Genomic DNA, 12,483 nt, shown 5'->3' with positions numbered 1-12,483 from the left:
TACGTAAGCTCAAGTGAAGCTCCAGCGATATCAGCCACCAACATCTGTGCCTGCGGTGTGATCAGGCAGCTCCTGCCACCAACTGCCATCAAATCACCAAGTTATGACTTGCAAGTGTTGCCATCCACCACCAGGACCAAAACCTGTCACCTGGGACCGGTGGACCTGAGACCCGAGTGCTGCCAACACCTGTCGGGACCTGGATGGACTCTGATACCGGAACGACCCGAGACCTGCAAACTGCCAGCGTTAAGGAGGCCTGAAATCTGAGAGCTGCCCCACAGGAGACGACCCTGATGGTGACTATCTCTTGTTTCTCTCTTGCTTATCTTGCATGTTTTCCTCCTAATTTCTCCCCCTTTGTCTCTGTTGTTCCAGCTTTACGTGTGAAAATGAAATAGATGTACTCTGTCTTTAGGCATAAAAGTAAAATAGGATTGTTAAGCAGTATCTGACCTCATTTGTGTCTTAATCTCACTCTTGGAATAATTTTTGAACCTTCCTAAGTCCAAAATTGGACCAGGACCCCACAGTGGCACCCAGGGCCAAGCCCAGGGGTGCAGGCACTGGTTTGGGTGAGCACGGGGACTGCACCCTGGGGATGGCTCTCTCAGCAGGTTTCAAGCCTGGATGAGCTTCAATGTAAACAGGGCAGAGCTCTCCCCGAGGCCACTGGAGCTGGGGACAAATGCTGCCCCGTAGACTGGTGGCCCCTGGGGCCAAAGTGGAGAGCAAAGTGCTCCTGCAGGGACGTGTTGGTAGACGAGCTCTGCAGAGGACTTGCTCATGCATGAGCTCTGCAGAGCCCCTCTCTTCCCTCCTCCAATAAAAAATATCACACATTAAATATAGACTCTAACAAAATTAAACCACAACTTGGCATCATGAAAGAGCAGAAACACCTCTGCATTTTGGCACCGTGTGGATTCAGCCTCAACCTCTCACCTGGCGCAAGGAGCACTTTTGCGACAAGGTCTGCTGGACACCGGCAGCTCAAACCTCGCGGGAAACCCCGGCAGAGCCACCAGGCTGGCACGTCACCTCCTGCCTGCACCGCGACCCTTGCAGCCGCCCACCCGGGGCCCCGAGCACCTTCTGCTCCCCACACAGGGACCCGAGGTCAGTGCTTCTGCCCAGTAACCACCCCACATGCCTCGTACGCATCAAAACCAAACTGCATCCTGTTCTCAGCCAAAAATAAGCCAGACGACCTCAGACCCAGTTTGGGGTATGACTCGTACGTGGGGTGAGGGCTCGTGATCAGGAGCTCACCCGCACGACAGCTGGCTGGCCACGTGCGCCGACACATCGCAGATGTGAAATAAAAGTCAGCTCCGAAAGAACGTGGGGTGTCAGCCAGGAACGCTGCAACGTTCCTGTTCTCCACCGTGGCCTGTGTTCCTCCTTACATGGGGTTACTCTGCTGGTAAGATGATTCTTGCTCCTTTGTAATTAAAAAACCAAAGCATTATGAAGTTGGGTATGATGTTCTTGTGTAGGAAGCTGTAGGCTGGAGAAGCCAGAACACGGTCTGATCCAGGGGAGGATCTCAGATGTTTGCGGTGTCCCATGGCCCCTTCCTGAAGTGACTGTGGTGACTGGTGGGGTCTGGGCATGGCCAGCAGTGGTGGAGCACATCTCACCTGCACGGCAGGAGCAATTCATGCAGTCCTGCGGGAGCTGCAGACACGTACTGCCTGGTTGGAGTTGTCTCATCCATGTGAGATTGCCTTTTGGGATCGGTGTCATTACCACCACATTTCCTGCCCAGTTTTGCTCCTGCATTTTCTCATTCCCTCCACACTCCCTTCTGCCACAGCTCCATTTCCTAACGCCAGGACGACGGCAGGAGGGCAGTGCTGGGCACGCATCTGTACCCGCAGGGAACAGGAGGCAGCCAGGGTGACGCTACTTCAGAGCTGTGCTCAACAGCCAGAACAGTTCTGTTGACTGACCCCAGGGAAGACCCTCGTACGGGGGATTCCTCCCATTCAGGCTTCCTCCGCAGAGGAGCACTTGCTGCTGGGGCTGCAGCCGAAGCTGTGTCAGAAAACAACACACACTGGGGTTCACAGTTATTCACATGTGTACACACGGGCTCAGGGCAAGTCCCATCGCTGCCAGCGCGGTTCGTGCCATCATACCCACACAGGGAGAAACTACTGTGCAAAAATGTCATCTCAAACAGGATTTTTCCTCATTTTGAAACTGTAATTTGGGGAAATGTCTTGGAAATTTGTATTTTCTCTCCTTTTGTATTTTTTTTCTCTCCAGTGATTTTGTAAAGCTCCTCAATTTCACTATCATGTATACTGGTTTTACACTAGGGAATTATGCAATAATGGACTATTCAAAATTTCCTATTCTTTTCATTTGTGTATGTTCTTAATTACCAAGGTAAGCTTTTCCTGAGCACTGATATAAATACCGTCCTCTTTCTAAATCAAAACGACTACAGTCATGATAGGCTGAGGTCTCTTCATGGGGAGCAGAGTGCTGAAGCATTAGTTCTAACACAAACACGAGGCACTTTGATCTAAAAACAGTCTCAGCCTACCAGGGACAAACAGCAGTGGCTTAGAAATGAAATAAAACATCTCAGCATTCATATCCTGACCTCAGGGTGCCGGGAGAACAACACCACCTCATGCAACAGCGTGAAAATAAAACACAGATGGGGAAAAAAAGGACATACAAAGATACAATAAAACATAAAACTGCCTTCAAATGGGAATTGGGAGACATTATTGTGGCCTTTCAGTGCTTAAAATTGAAAGGGGCCAATAAGAAAGATGGGGACAGACTTCCGAGCAGGGCCTGTTGCAATGAGACAAGGGGCGATGGTTTTAAACTAAAGGAGGGAGATTGAGGCTGGACATGAGGAAGGAATTGTTGGCCCTGAGGGTGGTGAGAGCCTGGCCCAGGTTGGCCAGAGAGGTGGTGGATGAACCATCCCTGGAGACATCCCAGGCCAGGCTGGACGGGGCTCTGAGCAACCTGAGCTGGTGAAGATGTCCCTGCTCATGGCAGGGGGGGCACTGGGGAGCTGGGAAGGGCCCTTCAACCCAAACCATCTGTGATTCTATGATTCTATGGTTGCCAGACCTGGTGCTTTCGCAGTGCTCCCCTACAGCAAATCTTTCGGCCGCCCCTCAGTTGCTTTGTGCCTCATTTCCCACCTCTCCAGCAAACTCTGCCCACACTTTGCGAAGAGTAAGATCTGCCCAGCAGCAGTGAATCCTCCTTAGATATCTATCTAAATTATCAGAGGGTAATCGAGGCACAAGAAGGTGGATTAATTAGGCTGGGAACCCTCATGCCAGCACTCCAAGGGCTCAGCATCACCCACCTGTGCTCTCCATGGTTGGGCCGAGGCTGCAGCGCGGGGCGGGCAGGGCAGGCAGTGACAGGGTCTGTAGTGACAGGGTCTGCGGTGACAGGGTCTGTAGTGACGGGGTCTGCGGTGACGGGGTCTGCGGTGACGGGGTCTGCAGTGACAAGGTCTGCAGTGACGGGGTCTGCGGTGACGGGGTCTGCGGTGACGGGGTCTGCGGTGACGGGGTCTGCAGTGACGGGGTCTGCGGTGACGGGGTCTGCGGTGACGGGGTCTGCAGTGACAGGGTCTGCAGTGACGGGGTCTGCGGTGACGGGGTCTGCGGTGACGGGGTCTGCGGTGATGGGGTCTGCGGTGACGGGGTCTGCAGTGACCGGCTGAGTGCGCAGCTGCTCCTCACGCCCCACACACATGGCCTTGGATCCAGGGTCTTGCCTGCAAAAAAATAGGGCACACTCAGCTCAGGCTGGTGGTGGAGATGAGGATCAGCCTGAACCCCAGGGGGGACACAAAGCCACCAGGACACTGTGGGACACCAGCATGAAGGATGTCTAGCAGGGGACCAGAGCCCTAAGGGTGAGCACAGTGTATCTCAGGGGCTGTGTTTTGCTGGAGAAGCTTCAGCTCAAAGCCGAACTCATCTGAGCGCTCAGCTCCCAAAGCCTTGTGCAGCAACGAGGTCCCCAGGGATGAGCATCAGCATCACCAAGGAGGGCAGAATTGGCAACATCATCCTCCCCAAGATTTAAGAAGAAATCTTCAGGTTAAATCGAACTGAATCTGAAATGCAAAGTTCAACCAGTAAATGGAAAGAAAATCAAAAAGCTCAAATTTCCATGAGGTTTCTCTGCTTGTGCTGATCCGCTGCCATCCTGATCCAGCATCCCAGAGAAACAAATCCTGAGGAAAACTCAAGAGCTGGCTACACTGCATAGAGAAGCCAAGCTGGAGCCGGACAGCTTCCCTTGCCCTCGAGCATTGTTCTCTCCAAAGAAAGAGGAAAATAATAATCCAGATAGCTGAGGAGGAAGGAAGGGAGATTGGCCTGTGACACGACCACGGGCAGGCTGAGGAGCTGGCACGAGGCAGCCACAGCAGAGAAGAGGAGACGCCAGCATCTTCTATATGAAATGCTACCGCTGAGCTGCTCAGCTGTAGCCACCCACCCCACAGCTGGGTCCCGCACAGCCCACAGCTCTGGTTCCTCGTGGTCCTGCCCCCCCGGTGCCCACGGGAAGGCCGTATCTCCTTGTTCCCACCTCCCCATCCACGGGCACAGCAGCACCGTAGGACTGTGCTGCCTGTATTCACAGCCTGAGCGAGCCGTGACACCTCTTTCAGCTTTTCTAGATGGAGGCTTTTCCCGCCTGCAGGTTTTGTCCTCTCTTCTTGCCTTTAGGGATGGAAAAAAACCCCAGCCCACAGCCCTGCATTCTGTGATTTCCCTGAAACACCCACATTTGTGGCTGATAAGAGGGAGCCCACATCCAGTGGTCCCCAAACCAGCAAAGGCAGCGATAACAACGCGGCCCATCAGTCCTCCGCACCCCTCCCAGCACAGTCACACCATCAGCCCACGCTTGTGCTCGTGTCTTTGCTCTATTGAGGATTCACTCTATTTAGGATTCACTCTGTTTAATTTGTAGATTTAGGACCTAACTCGACTCAACTAAGTCCTAAATCTGTAAACATCCATCACCAAACCCAGCAGCTCTGCAGCCGCAGGGGGAGATGGACGGACACGTGCGGGAACACCCCGCCACACACCACTCCAGCCCCGCGAGCATCCTGCTCCCAGCAGCTTTCAGAAGCTCATTAAAGGTTTCCTGCAGCATGCAAAGTTTTCAAAACCCACCCCAGACCCGTGTGGCCTTTATTTCTGGTCCCGGGGCTGGATAACAAGGTCTGGCACCCAGCCACCACGGCGGATTTCCACCACCTGCTGAGCATCAGCTCTGCTTGAAGTGGAGAGCACAAGAGAGGGGAAGACATGGGTCCTTCTGCAGGCCAGGGGCTTAACACAGCAAACCCCCTGCCTCTGCTTGCACAGCGCACAGGCAGCTGGGTCCGGGGCTGGGAGCGGGGAGGAGATGCCCACCCTCCTCTGGACGCCTGCTACCAGCCTCAGAATCGCATCTCTGTGGCATGTGGACATGCCCTTTCCTCCAAGGTGACCACCCTGGGGTGCACCAGGGGTTCATAGCAGGGCAGAAACTGTCTGCCAAGGTCAGTAAACCATTTCCCGCTCAGCACACCACACTGACGGCACTGGCGCTGCCCGTGGGTGAGCTGCGGTGATGCCCACGGGTTGTTCCTGCCTGTGGCACACACACCTGCCTCCCCCACAGCCACGCTGCCAGCCCGGCTGGGACACGGGTGACCTTCTGGGGACACTCAGCACCCTGGGTGCAGGGTGACGAGTGAGGGCAGGATGCTCTCACACCCCAGGCAGAGCCAAGCACTGCGCTGAGTCTGCACTGAGCATCAGTGGGTCTGCAACAGACAGGGCTCTGCTTCTGCAGGGGGAAATGGGATGTGCCTCCCGGAATGACGGGGTCTGGTCTGGAGAACATCAATTAATCTTCCTAGATTCAAAAATCAGAGATCGCCCTCTTGAATCACTGGCTACAGAAGGAAAGTGAATGATTCTCCTAATCCTTTGCATGCATAAGAGCACCAAATGGAGACTGAGGGCAGAGCTCATGGGCTGCAGGTTCCTCAGCAGGAGCAGGAGGGGCAGGGCTGAGCTCTTCTCTGTGACAGTGACAGAGCCCAGGGAACGGCAGAAGATGTGCCAGGGAGGGCAGTGGGACATGAGGAAAAGGTTCTTCACCCAGAGGTGCTGGACACTGAACAGGCTCCCAGGGAGGGGTCACGGCCCAACCTGACAGTGTTCAAGGAGAGACTGGACAACGTCCTCAGACACACGGGGTGACCTGTGGGGTGTCCTGTGCAGGGACAGGAGCTGGACTCCATGATACTGCACAGCAGCGTTACACAGCCAGTGAGCTGGCTGGCACCATGGGTCTCAAATTATGTTTCCTGCTGGGAAAAGCACTGGGGTTTCTGATGCTGCGGGACACCCGCAGTGCCTGCACCGGGCAGCGGAGCAGGGCTGGATGCCGAGCTGCTCCGACACGCCTGCACACGAACAGCCCGCTGCTAATTGCGTCCGTGGTTTTCCACATCCGCGTCCTACCTGCCCGCGCGTGGGAGGGGAGCTACCGACCAAACGTGGCACCCGCTCACCAGCGCTCCGTTTCCAGATTTAGAACAGGGCTCAGCAGAGCAATGTGAGCTCCTCCTGCCTGAGGAACTTTGGTTCTCAGTTCTCCTGTCTGCTCAGAGAGTGCTGGCTTTCCTCACTGTCGGCAAGGAGGAGCCGAGATTGAATCCACAGTCCCCCTGCCTGCTGGGGTCTCCCAAGAAAATTCAATATAAAATGTCAAAAACTAGTTTCCAGCATGCTCTAAGTCCACTCACACCGTCTGTGGGAGGACAGGTAAATGTTGCATGAGAAGAGGCATGAAAGGACGTACATGGATCCAGGCTGGTGAGGAAGACGGGTCAGTCTCATTCCAGGCACCAGCTGCTGGTTCTCGCTTGGCCTGGCCATAACCAGCACAGGGACCTAAATTAGGAAAAAATCACCCATTTTCAGTGGGGATGTCTGCTGCTTGTTTTGCTGCCCAAGGGTGAGGGCAGCAGGGCTATCAAAGGAGGAGGAGGGATGCAGGGCTGAGGATGTGGAGGGCTGGACAGCATCAGCCCCAGCTTGGAGCTGTTCAGACAGCAGGACCACATCTGCCCGCCCTGGCCCGGACAGACGGGATGCTCCCTGCCCTTCCCTCGCCGCCTTCGGCAGGACCTTCCCAAGAGCAGCTGGCCCTGCAACCACCCCAGCACAAATCCAAACCCAGGAACATGGCGAGTAAGGATTTCAGGATGCAAGAGCCTGCGCAGTAACCAAGCACTAAATTCAGCTTGTCTGGAGCCTTTACAGACAGTTCCTTGCCTGTGGAGATGCTGCTCCCTGGCCGAGGTGCATGGGTAGGTTTTGAGGGACGTTAATGAAGCCAGGCTGATTTATGCCGGATAATCTGACCTTGGCACCTCTTTGGCTGAGCACAGAGTGGCAGGGAGCAAAGACCCAACCAACCGCCCCCTGGACAGGCATGGAGACCCCAGTGCTGGTGCCAGACATGTCACTCACAGGCATCCAGAACCCTGGGGTGTAACAGGACCCCTGTCAACACACCAGGCTGAGACAGGATCGGTCCATAACACCCACCTGCTGCTCCTCTGCCTGCCAGGCTGTCCCCAGGACACAGCAGCCGTAAATCCCCTGGAGATGTGATGTGACCTGCTGGGTTGTGACACTGCGATGCTGAGACCGCTCCTTCCCTGGAGAGGATGGAGAGGGATGTCCCTGCACCCTCTGCACACAGGGACAAGTCCCTCCTTGCTGAGTCCTTTGCTGTTGCCACCCATTCTGGTCACAGACCATGGGGCTAAAGACCCTGGTCACAGCCACCCCTGCTCTTCAAGCCCATCAAGCCCTGACCCACCACGTGTTGTGTCCCCATGCCCATGGCTTGCTCAGACACAGAGATGGTCCGAGCTGCACCACAGCCCCGCTTGTCACCCAGGGATCTGGGAAAGCCAGGTCCCCTCTGCCAGCTCCGCACTGCTGGTGTCTCATGCGGGGACACTCAGCCAAGGACACCAAGTGTCCAGCACCTTCAGCATTAACTGTGCCACATCCCAGCGCAGCAGCGTCAGCGCAGTCCCCAGAGAAGGGGAGCACAAGGCACGAGAGCGCCCCAGTATAGACAGCCCTCTCTGCCTGCCTCGTCTGACCGCTGGCACAAGCAGGGGGATATTGTCCCCGTTTCTGAGGATGGTCCTAGTGCCTGGTGGACTAACTCAGACCTGCAAGAGAGGAGGTCACAAGCTTTCACCTGGGACCCCCTGGCCTGCTCCCCCAAGGCTGAGGACAGGTTCCCCCCCCAACATCCTGACCCTGCACTGTCCCTGCTGGGACCGGGAGCAGAGGGACCCCGCAAGGACGGACCTGTCCCAAACCTGCCCCGCTCCAGGCTGCACTCACCTTCCCTTAAGTCCTTCCAGCGCCCAGGATCACAGCTCCCGTCGGGGCACAGGACCGTCCCAGCAGGAACACTGCGAGGAGGAGGAGGTGGATCAGGTGCAGCCGAAGGGCACCGGCCCCTTGGCCAAGGTGCCGCGGGTGGGAGCCCGATGGTGCAGCAGCGGTGTCTGTGGGATCTGCACCGGAGCTGAGCACCGACGGGGGCCGCGGCTGCCCTGCGTCCGCGTGTCTGAGCTCACCGTGACCACGAACCTTCCACCCAGGAACTGGAAAGGCTCACGGGTCCCAGCCAACACACACGACCGTGGGGAGATGACAGATGAGCCGAGGGGAAATGTGACAGTATGGGGCGTGAAAGCAAGTCCTGCAGAAGCGGCTCCATTCCCTGATCCACACCGGTGAGGGCTCCTCTGCTTTCTGTCCCCCTCCTCCCCCCCGGATCTCTTCCTTCCCTCCCCTGCAGCAGACACAAGACACATTTCATCCCGTAACTGGTTATTTTGCTGTCTGCCAGCTCAGCAAGACCAGAGTCTTCTCTGCATTCATCCCACTTCTTTGCAGAGCTGCAAATCCCCGCTTCCTCTCTGCAATTCTTAAAATACCCACAGCATCAGCTGTATTTTATTTCATTTGCAAGAAGAAAATAAAAAGGAAGGGTGAGAAGGGAATTCACATTTCTCCTTTCAGTTTTCAATAACTCTGAGGTTTTTTAGTGACTCCAAAGCCACCTCTCCCAACAATTGGGGGTAGTTATGGTTATATTTTAAAAATTCAGAACTTTGCATTGAAAGCACAGTTAACCCCAGAAAGTGGCAGATAAGACCATGGGTTAAATGGTTTTGCAGCCTCATCCTCCTTTTCCAAACTACCAGGGTGATGGAGAGAGCGTGATCAGGACCTGGCTGAACATCAGGTGCTGGGCACCCCATAACCCACCCTCAGTGTTCCCCTTCTGCAGGGCAGCAGGTAATGGGGACCCAGAAGTGGGAACAGCTGGTGACAGCTGCTCTGTTTCAGCCCAGCTAATACACAAGGAAACACAGTCCCATGTGGAGGTGATGCCACTGGGGCCGGGACCCTCCAGTCCACCTGCCTCCCCACTTCTCCATCCTCCCAGTGCTCACCCCATTGAGCCACCTCCCTCCAGAGCAGAGCTTCCCCATTTTTGTCACGCTCTGGCTCAGGCCTGTGCAAAGAAATGGTCACCTTCCTCCAGGGCTGTCCCCTCCCCGCTGCTCACAGCCATGGTGGGGAGACCACAGCGATGCCCTCTCCTTTCTCTGAGGACATGAGCAGGGCACAGAGCAAAGACACTGCGACGAGGAAGCTTTCAGCAGATCACACACTACCCTGTTTGCTTTTTGGATGTGCCTGGAGCATCCCAGCTGCGGCTGGGTGGGCACTGCCACCTTGTACGGACAGAAGGTCTTTGGTCCCTGTAGGGTCACCTGTCTGGCACACAGAGACCAGGCGGGGCCGCATCAGCTGCTCTTGTCCTCCATGAAGAAGGATCCCGGCTCGCTCTGCCCTTGTTAGCCCTGATAGATTATTTTAACTGCAACATGGGCTAGCATCCTTAGGGGTGTCGGGATCCATCACCCGCAGTCCCAAAGGGCCCTGGGTCAGGCTCAGAGGTATGTTTGGGACAGACTTTTAGCTGGGCTTGTTACAACAGGAGTGATGGTTTTAAACTAAAGGAGGGAGATTCAGGCTGGACAGGAGGAAGAAATTATTGCCCCTGAGGGTGGTGAGAGCCTGGCCTGGGTTGGCCAGAGAGGTGGTGGATGAACCATCCCTGGAGACATCCCAGGCCAGGCTGGACGGGGCTCTGAGCAACCTGAGCTGGTGAAGATGTCCCTGTCATGGCAGGGGTGGCACTGGGGAGCTGGGAAGGTCCCTTCGAAATTCCAACCCAAAGCATTCTGTAATTCTATGTGGTGCCACCAGCCCCCGCACAGCCCTGAGCTGTGTGTCAGAGCAGAGCATGGCACAGTCACAGCCTCACCACCAGCAGAGCCGGGGGATTTTGTATGTGACGCCAACACACTGCCAGCAGACACCCAAGAGCTTCTATGAGTTGCAGGGGAATCTGGTCTGACCAAGACTAGCACTTGGTCCCAGAAAGACACCTGGGCCATGTCCCACACCACAGCAGCCCAGCTCCCCCAGCCTGGTCCATTCCGCTGACCATTAGGACAAAGTCAAGCCAGGAGAACTTCCCCATGAGCACATGGCACACGAATGGGACTGTCTCCCGCTGGAGCAACAGTCCAGCTCTGCAGGAAAGCACGTCCCCGTCCCAAGGAAATAATGTTTCCCTTTCGATCCGCAGCAGGAACTGTATCTCATGCCTTTTTAAGCCTTCAGTATGTGAGGATACCGGGGTGGGATTGAAAATCCCTTGGCAGAAGGATGGAGATGGACCAGTTCCAAAGTCCATCCACTTGAGTCAGGTCAAGCCCATCATACTTAGTGGAGACAAGTGACTCTGGCTGTCTCCTGGAGCCATTCAACATGGGGACGCACAGAGTCCCCTGAAGACCCCCTGCTCGGTCTCACAGGTCATCAAAAGCTGGCGGAAATCACTAAAACCCAGAACCTTCATACTAGGCGAAACATGTGAGACACAGACCGAGCAACGCATAAATATCTGAAGCTGTGAAAGAAAACCTAAAGCCAAACCCTTTGGTGGTGGGAGCTGGACTGGCAGTGGATGGTCAGGCTCCTCGGGAACCTCGGTCACACCGTCCTGCCCCAGGTCCCCAAGATGCCCGAGCAGCCCCTGCTGCCCAGCACACCCTGGCTGTGTCCCCGCCACCACTGCCTGGAGCCATGGTGGCCATGGCCAGCACTGGGGATGTCCCCTGTCCCACCTCCCCGCTTTGCCCAGGACAGCAGTGACACCAAGGGCAAGCACAGCCCATTGCACGCACATGCTCGCTTTCCCCAAGTTATATTTAGTGCTGCTCCAAAGCCGGTCTCTCCATGCCTTCTGCAGCCCTGTATTTAGTTACAAATTCACTACATGGGGAAGTCTGAGGTTTCCTGTGGTTGTTTATCAGCTCAACTACAGGCACTCGCAAATTAAAACCCATGTATTGCACAGGAACGAAGCGTGGAAAGCTGCTCCCCCAGCCGCACTCCTCCTCTCCCCTCTCTCCCATCCCACCACCAGTTATCACCCTGATCCCAACTCTTCCCATTCCCGCAGCAGAAACCCCGGCTTGCTCCCGGTGCAAGGAAGGATCATACAAATACCATCAGCAGTGGCGAGCGAGCTGTTCAGCACTGGAGCGTCCTGAAGGGTGAGACGGCAAGTGCTGAGCTGTAGGGGAGACTCACGAGCACACGTACTCGCAGCTTTTCGTCATGAGATGACAGATGTCCCGTCAAGCAGACCAGAATTCGCCACCCCCTTGCGCTGCCCTCCCCCTTCTCCCTGCAGTTGCCTTTGAGCGAGATCAGTTATGAAAGTAGCACATCAAAGGTTTCATCTAACGTTACAAAGCTCCGCGGCAGCTGCCCAGCCCGCGTTTCCTTTTAGCTCCGGCAAGAGTGACCAGAGCACAAGTATCGAATATGAGCCAAAGGGGGAATTTCTTCACCACATGAGCTGAGGGCAGCTTTGAGCCTGCCGTTTCCCCCACGCCAACCTGAGTATCTGACTTTGCATCCTCTGGGCTGCAGCCAACAGCCCCCAAAACTGCTTCGCTGGGACGCAGGGTCACCACTTACACCAGGACAAGGTAACTGATGCTACAGCAACATCACCATGGGGAGACCATCAACATAAGTTTGACATCCTGCTTGCATTCTCCTCCTAAACCATGTCCATCTGCCAGTGGAGCAGAGGCTGGTTTTGGCCCTAATCCTGATCTCCAGCCCAGCTGCACAGCCCAGGTTAGGAAATGGGGAAAAATGCAGCTTTCTGGCCTCCAGCCCTCCTCGCTGTCCCACTGACAACAGCTCCAGGCTCCACCAGGACCTGAACCATGGCCAGGGATAAACGTGCAGGGCAGGGTCTGGTTCCAACTCACCT

The 12,483-nt window shown here is 55.6% G+C and overlaps 1 protein-coding gene across 9 annotated transcripts in view; it reads right to left on the bottom strand.

Moving 5' to 3' along the window:
• The window catches only part of PIK3R6 (phosphoinositide-3-kinase regulatory subunit 6), a 49,230-nt gene that overhangs the window by 22,710 nt on the left and 14,037 nt on the right, over positions 1–12,483 (bottom strand). For 7 of the 9 annotated variants that reach the window (XM_071816431.1, XM_071816432.1, XM_071816428.1 and 4 more), the window contains one exon: positions 3,350–3,769. In XM_071816431.1, the coding sequence (XP_071672532.1) occupies positions 3,350–3,362 (13 nt within the window). In that variant the 5' untranslated portion in view covers positions 3,363–3,769. Of the gene's footprint in view, positions 1–3,349; positions 3,770–7,625; positions 7,739–8,444; positions 8,516–12,483 lie in introns of all 9 variants that reach the window. The other 2 variants (XM_071816429.1, XM_071816430.1) reach the window with 2 other exon arrangements.

Source organism: Patagioenas fasciata, chromosome 18 (assembly GCF_037038585.1).
Source record: "Patagioenas fasciata isolate bPatFas1 chromosome 18, bPatFas1.hap1, whole genome shotgun sequence".
NCBI lineage: Eukaryota > Metazoa > Chordata > Aves > Columbiformes > Columbidae > Patagioenas > Patagioenas fasciata.
The sequence above is the reverse complement of the archived record's forward strand: the minus strand, read 5'-3'. Positions and strand labels throughout refer to the sequence as shown.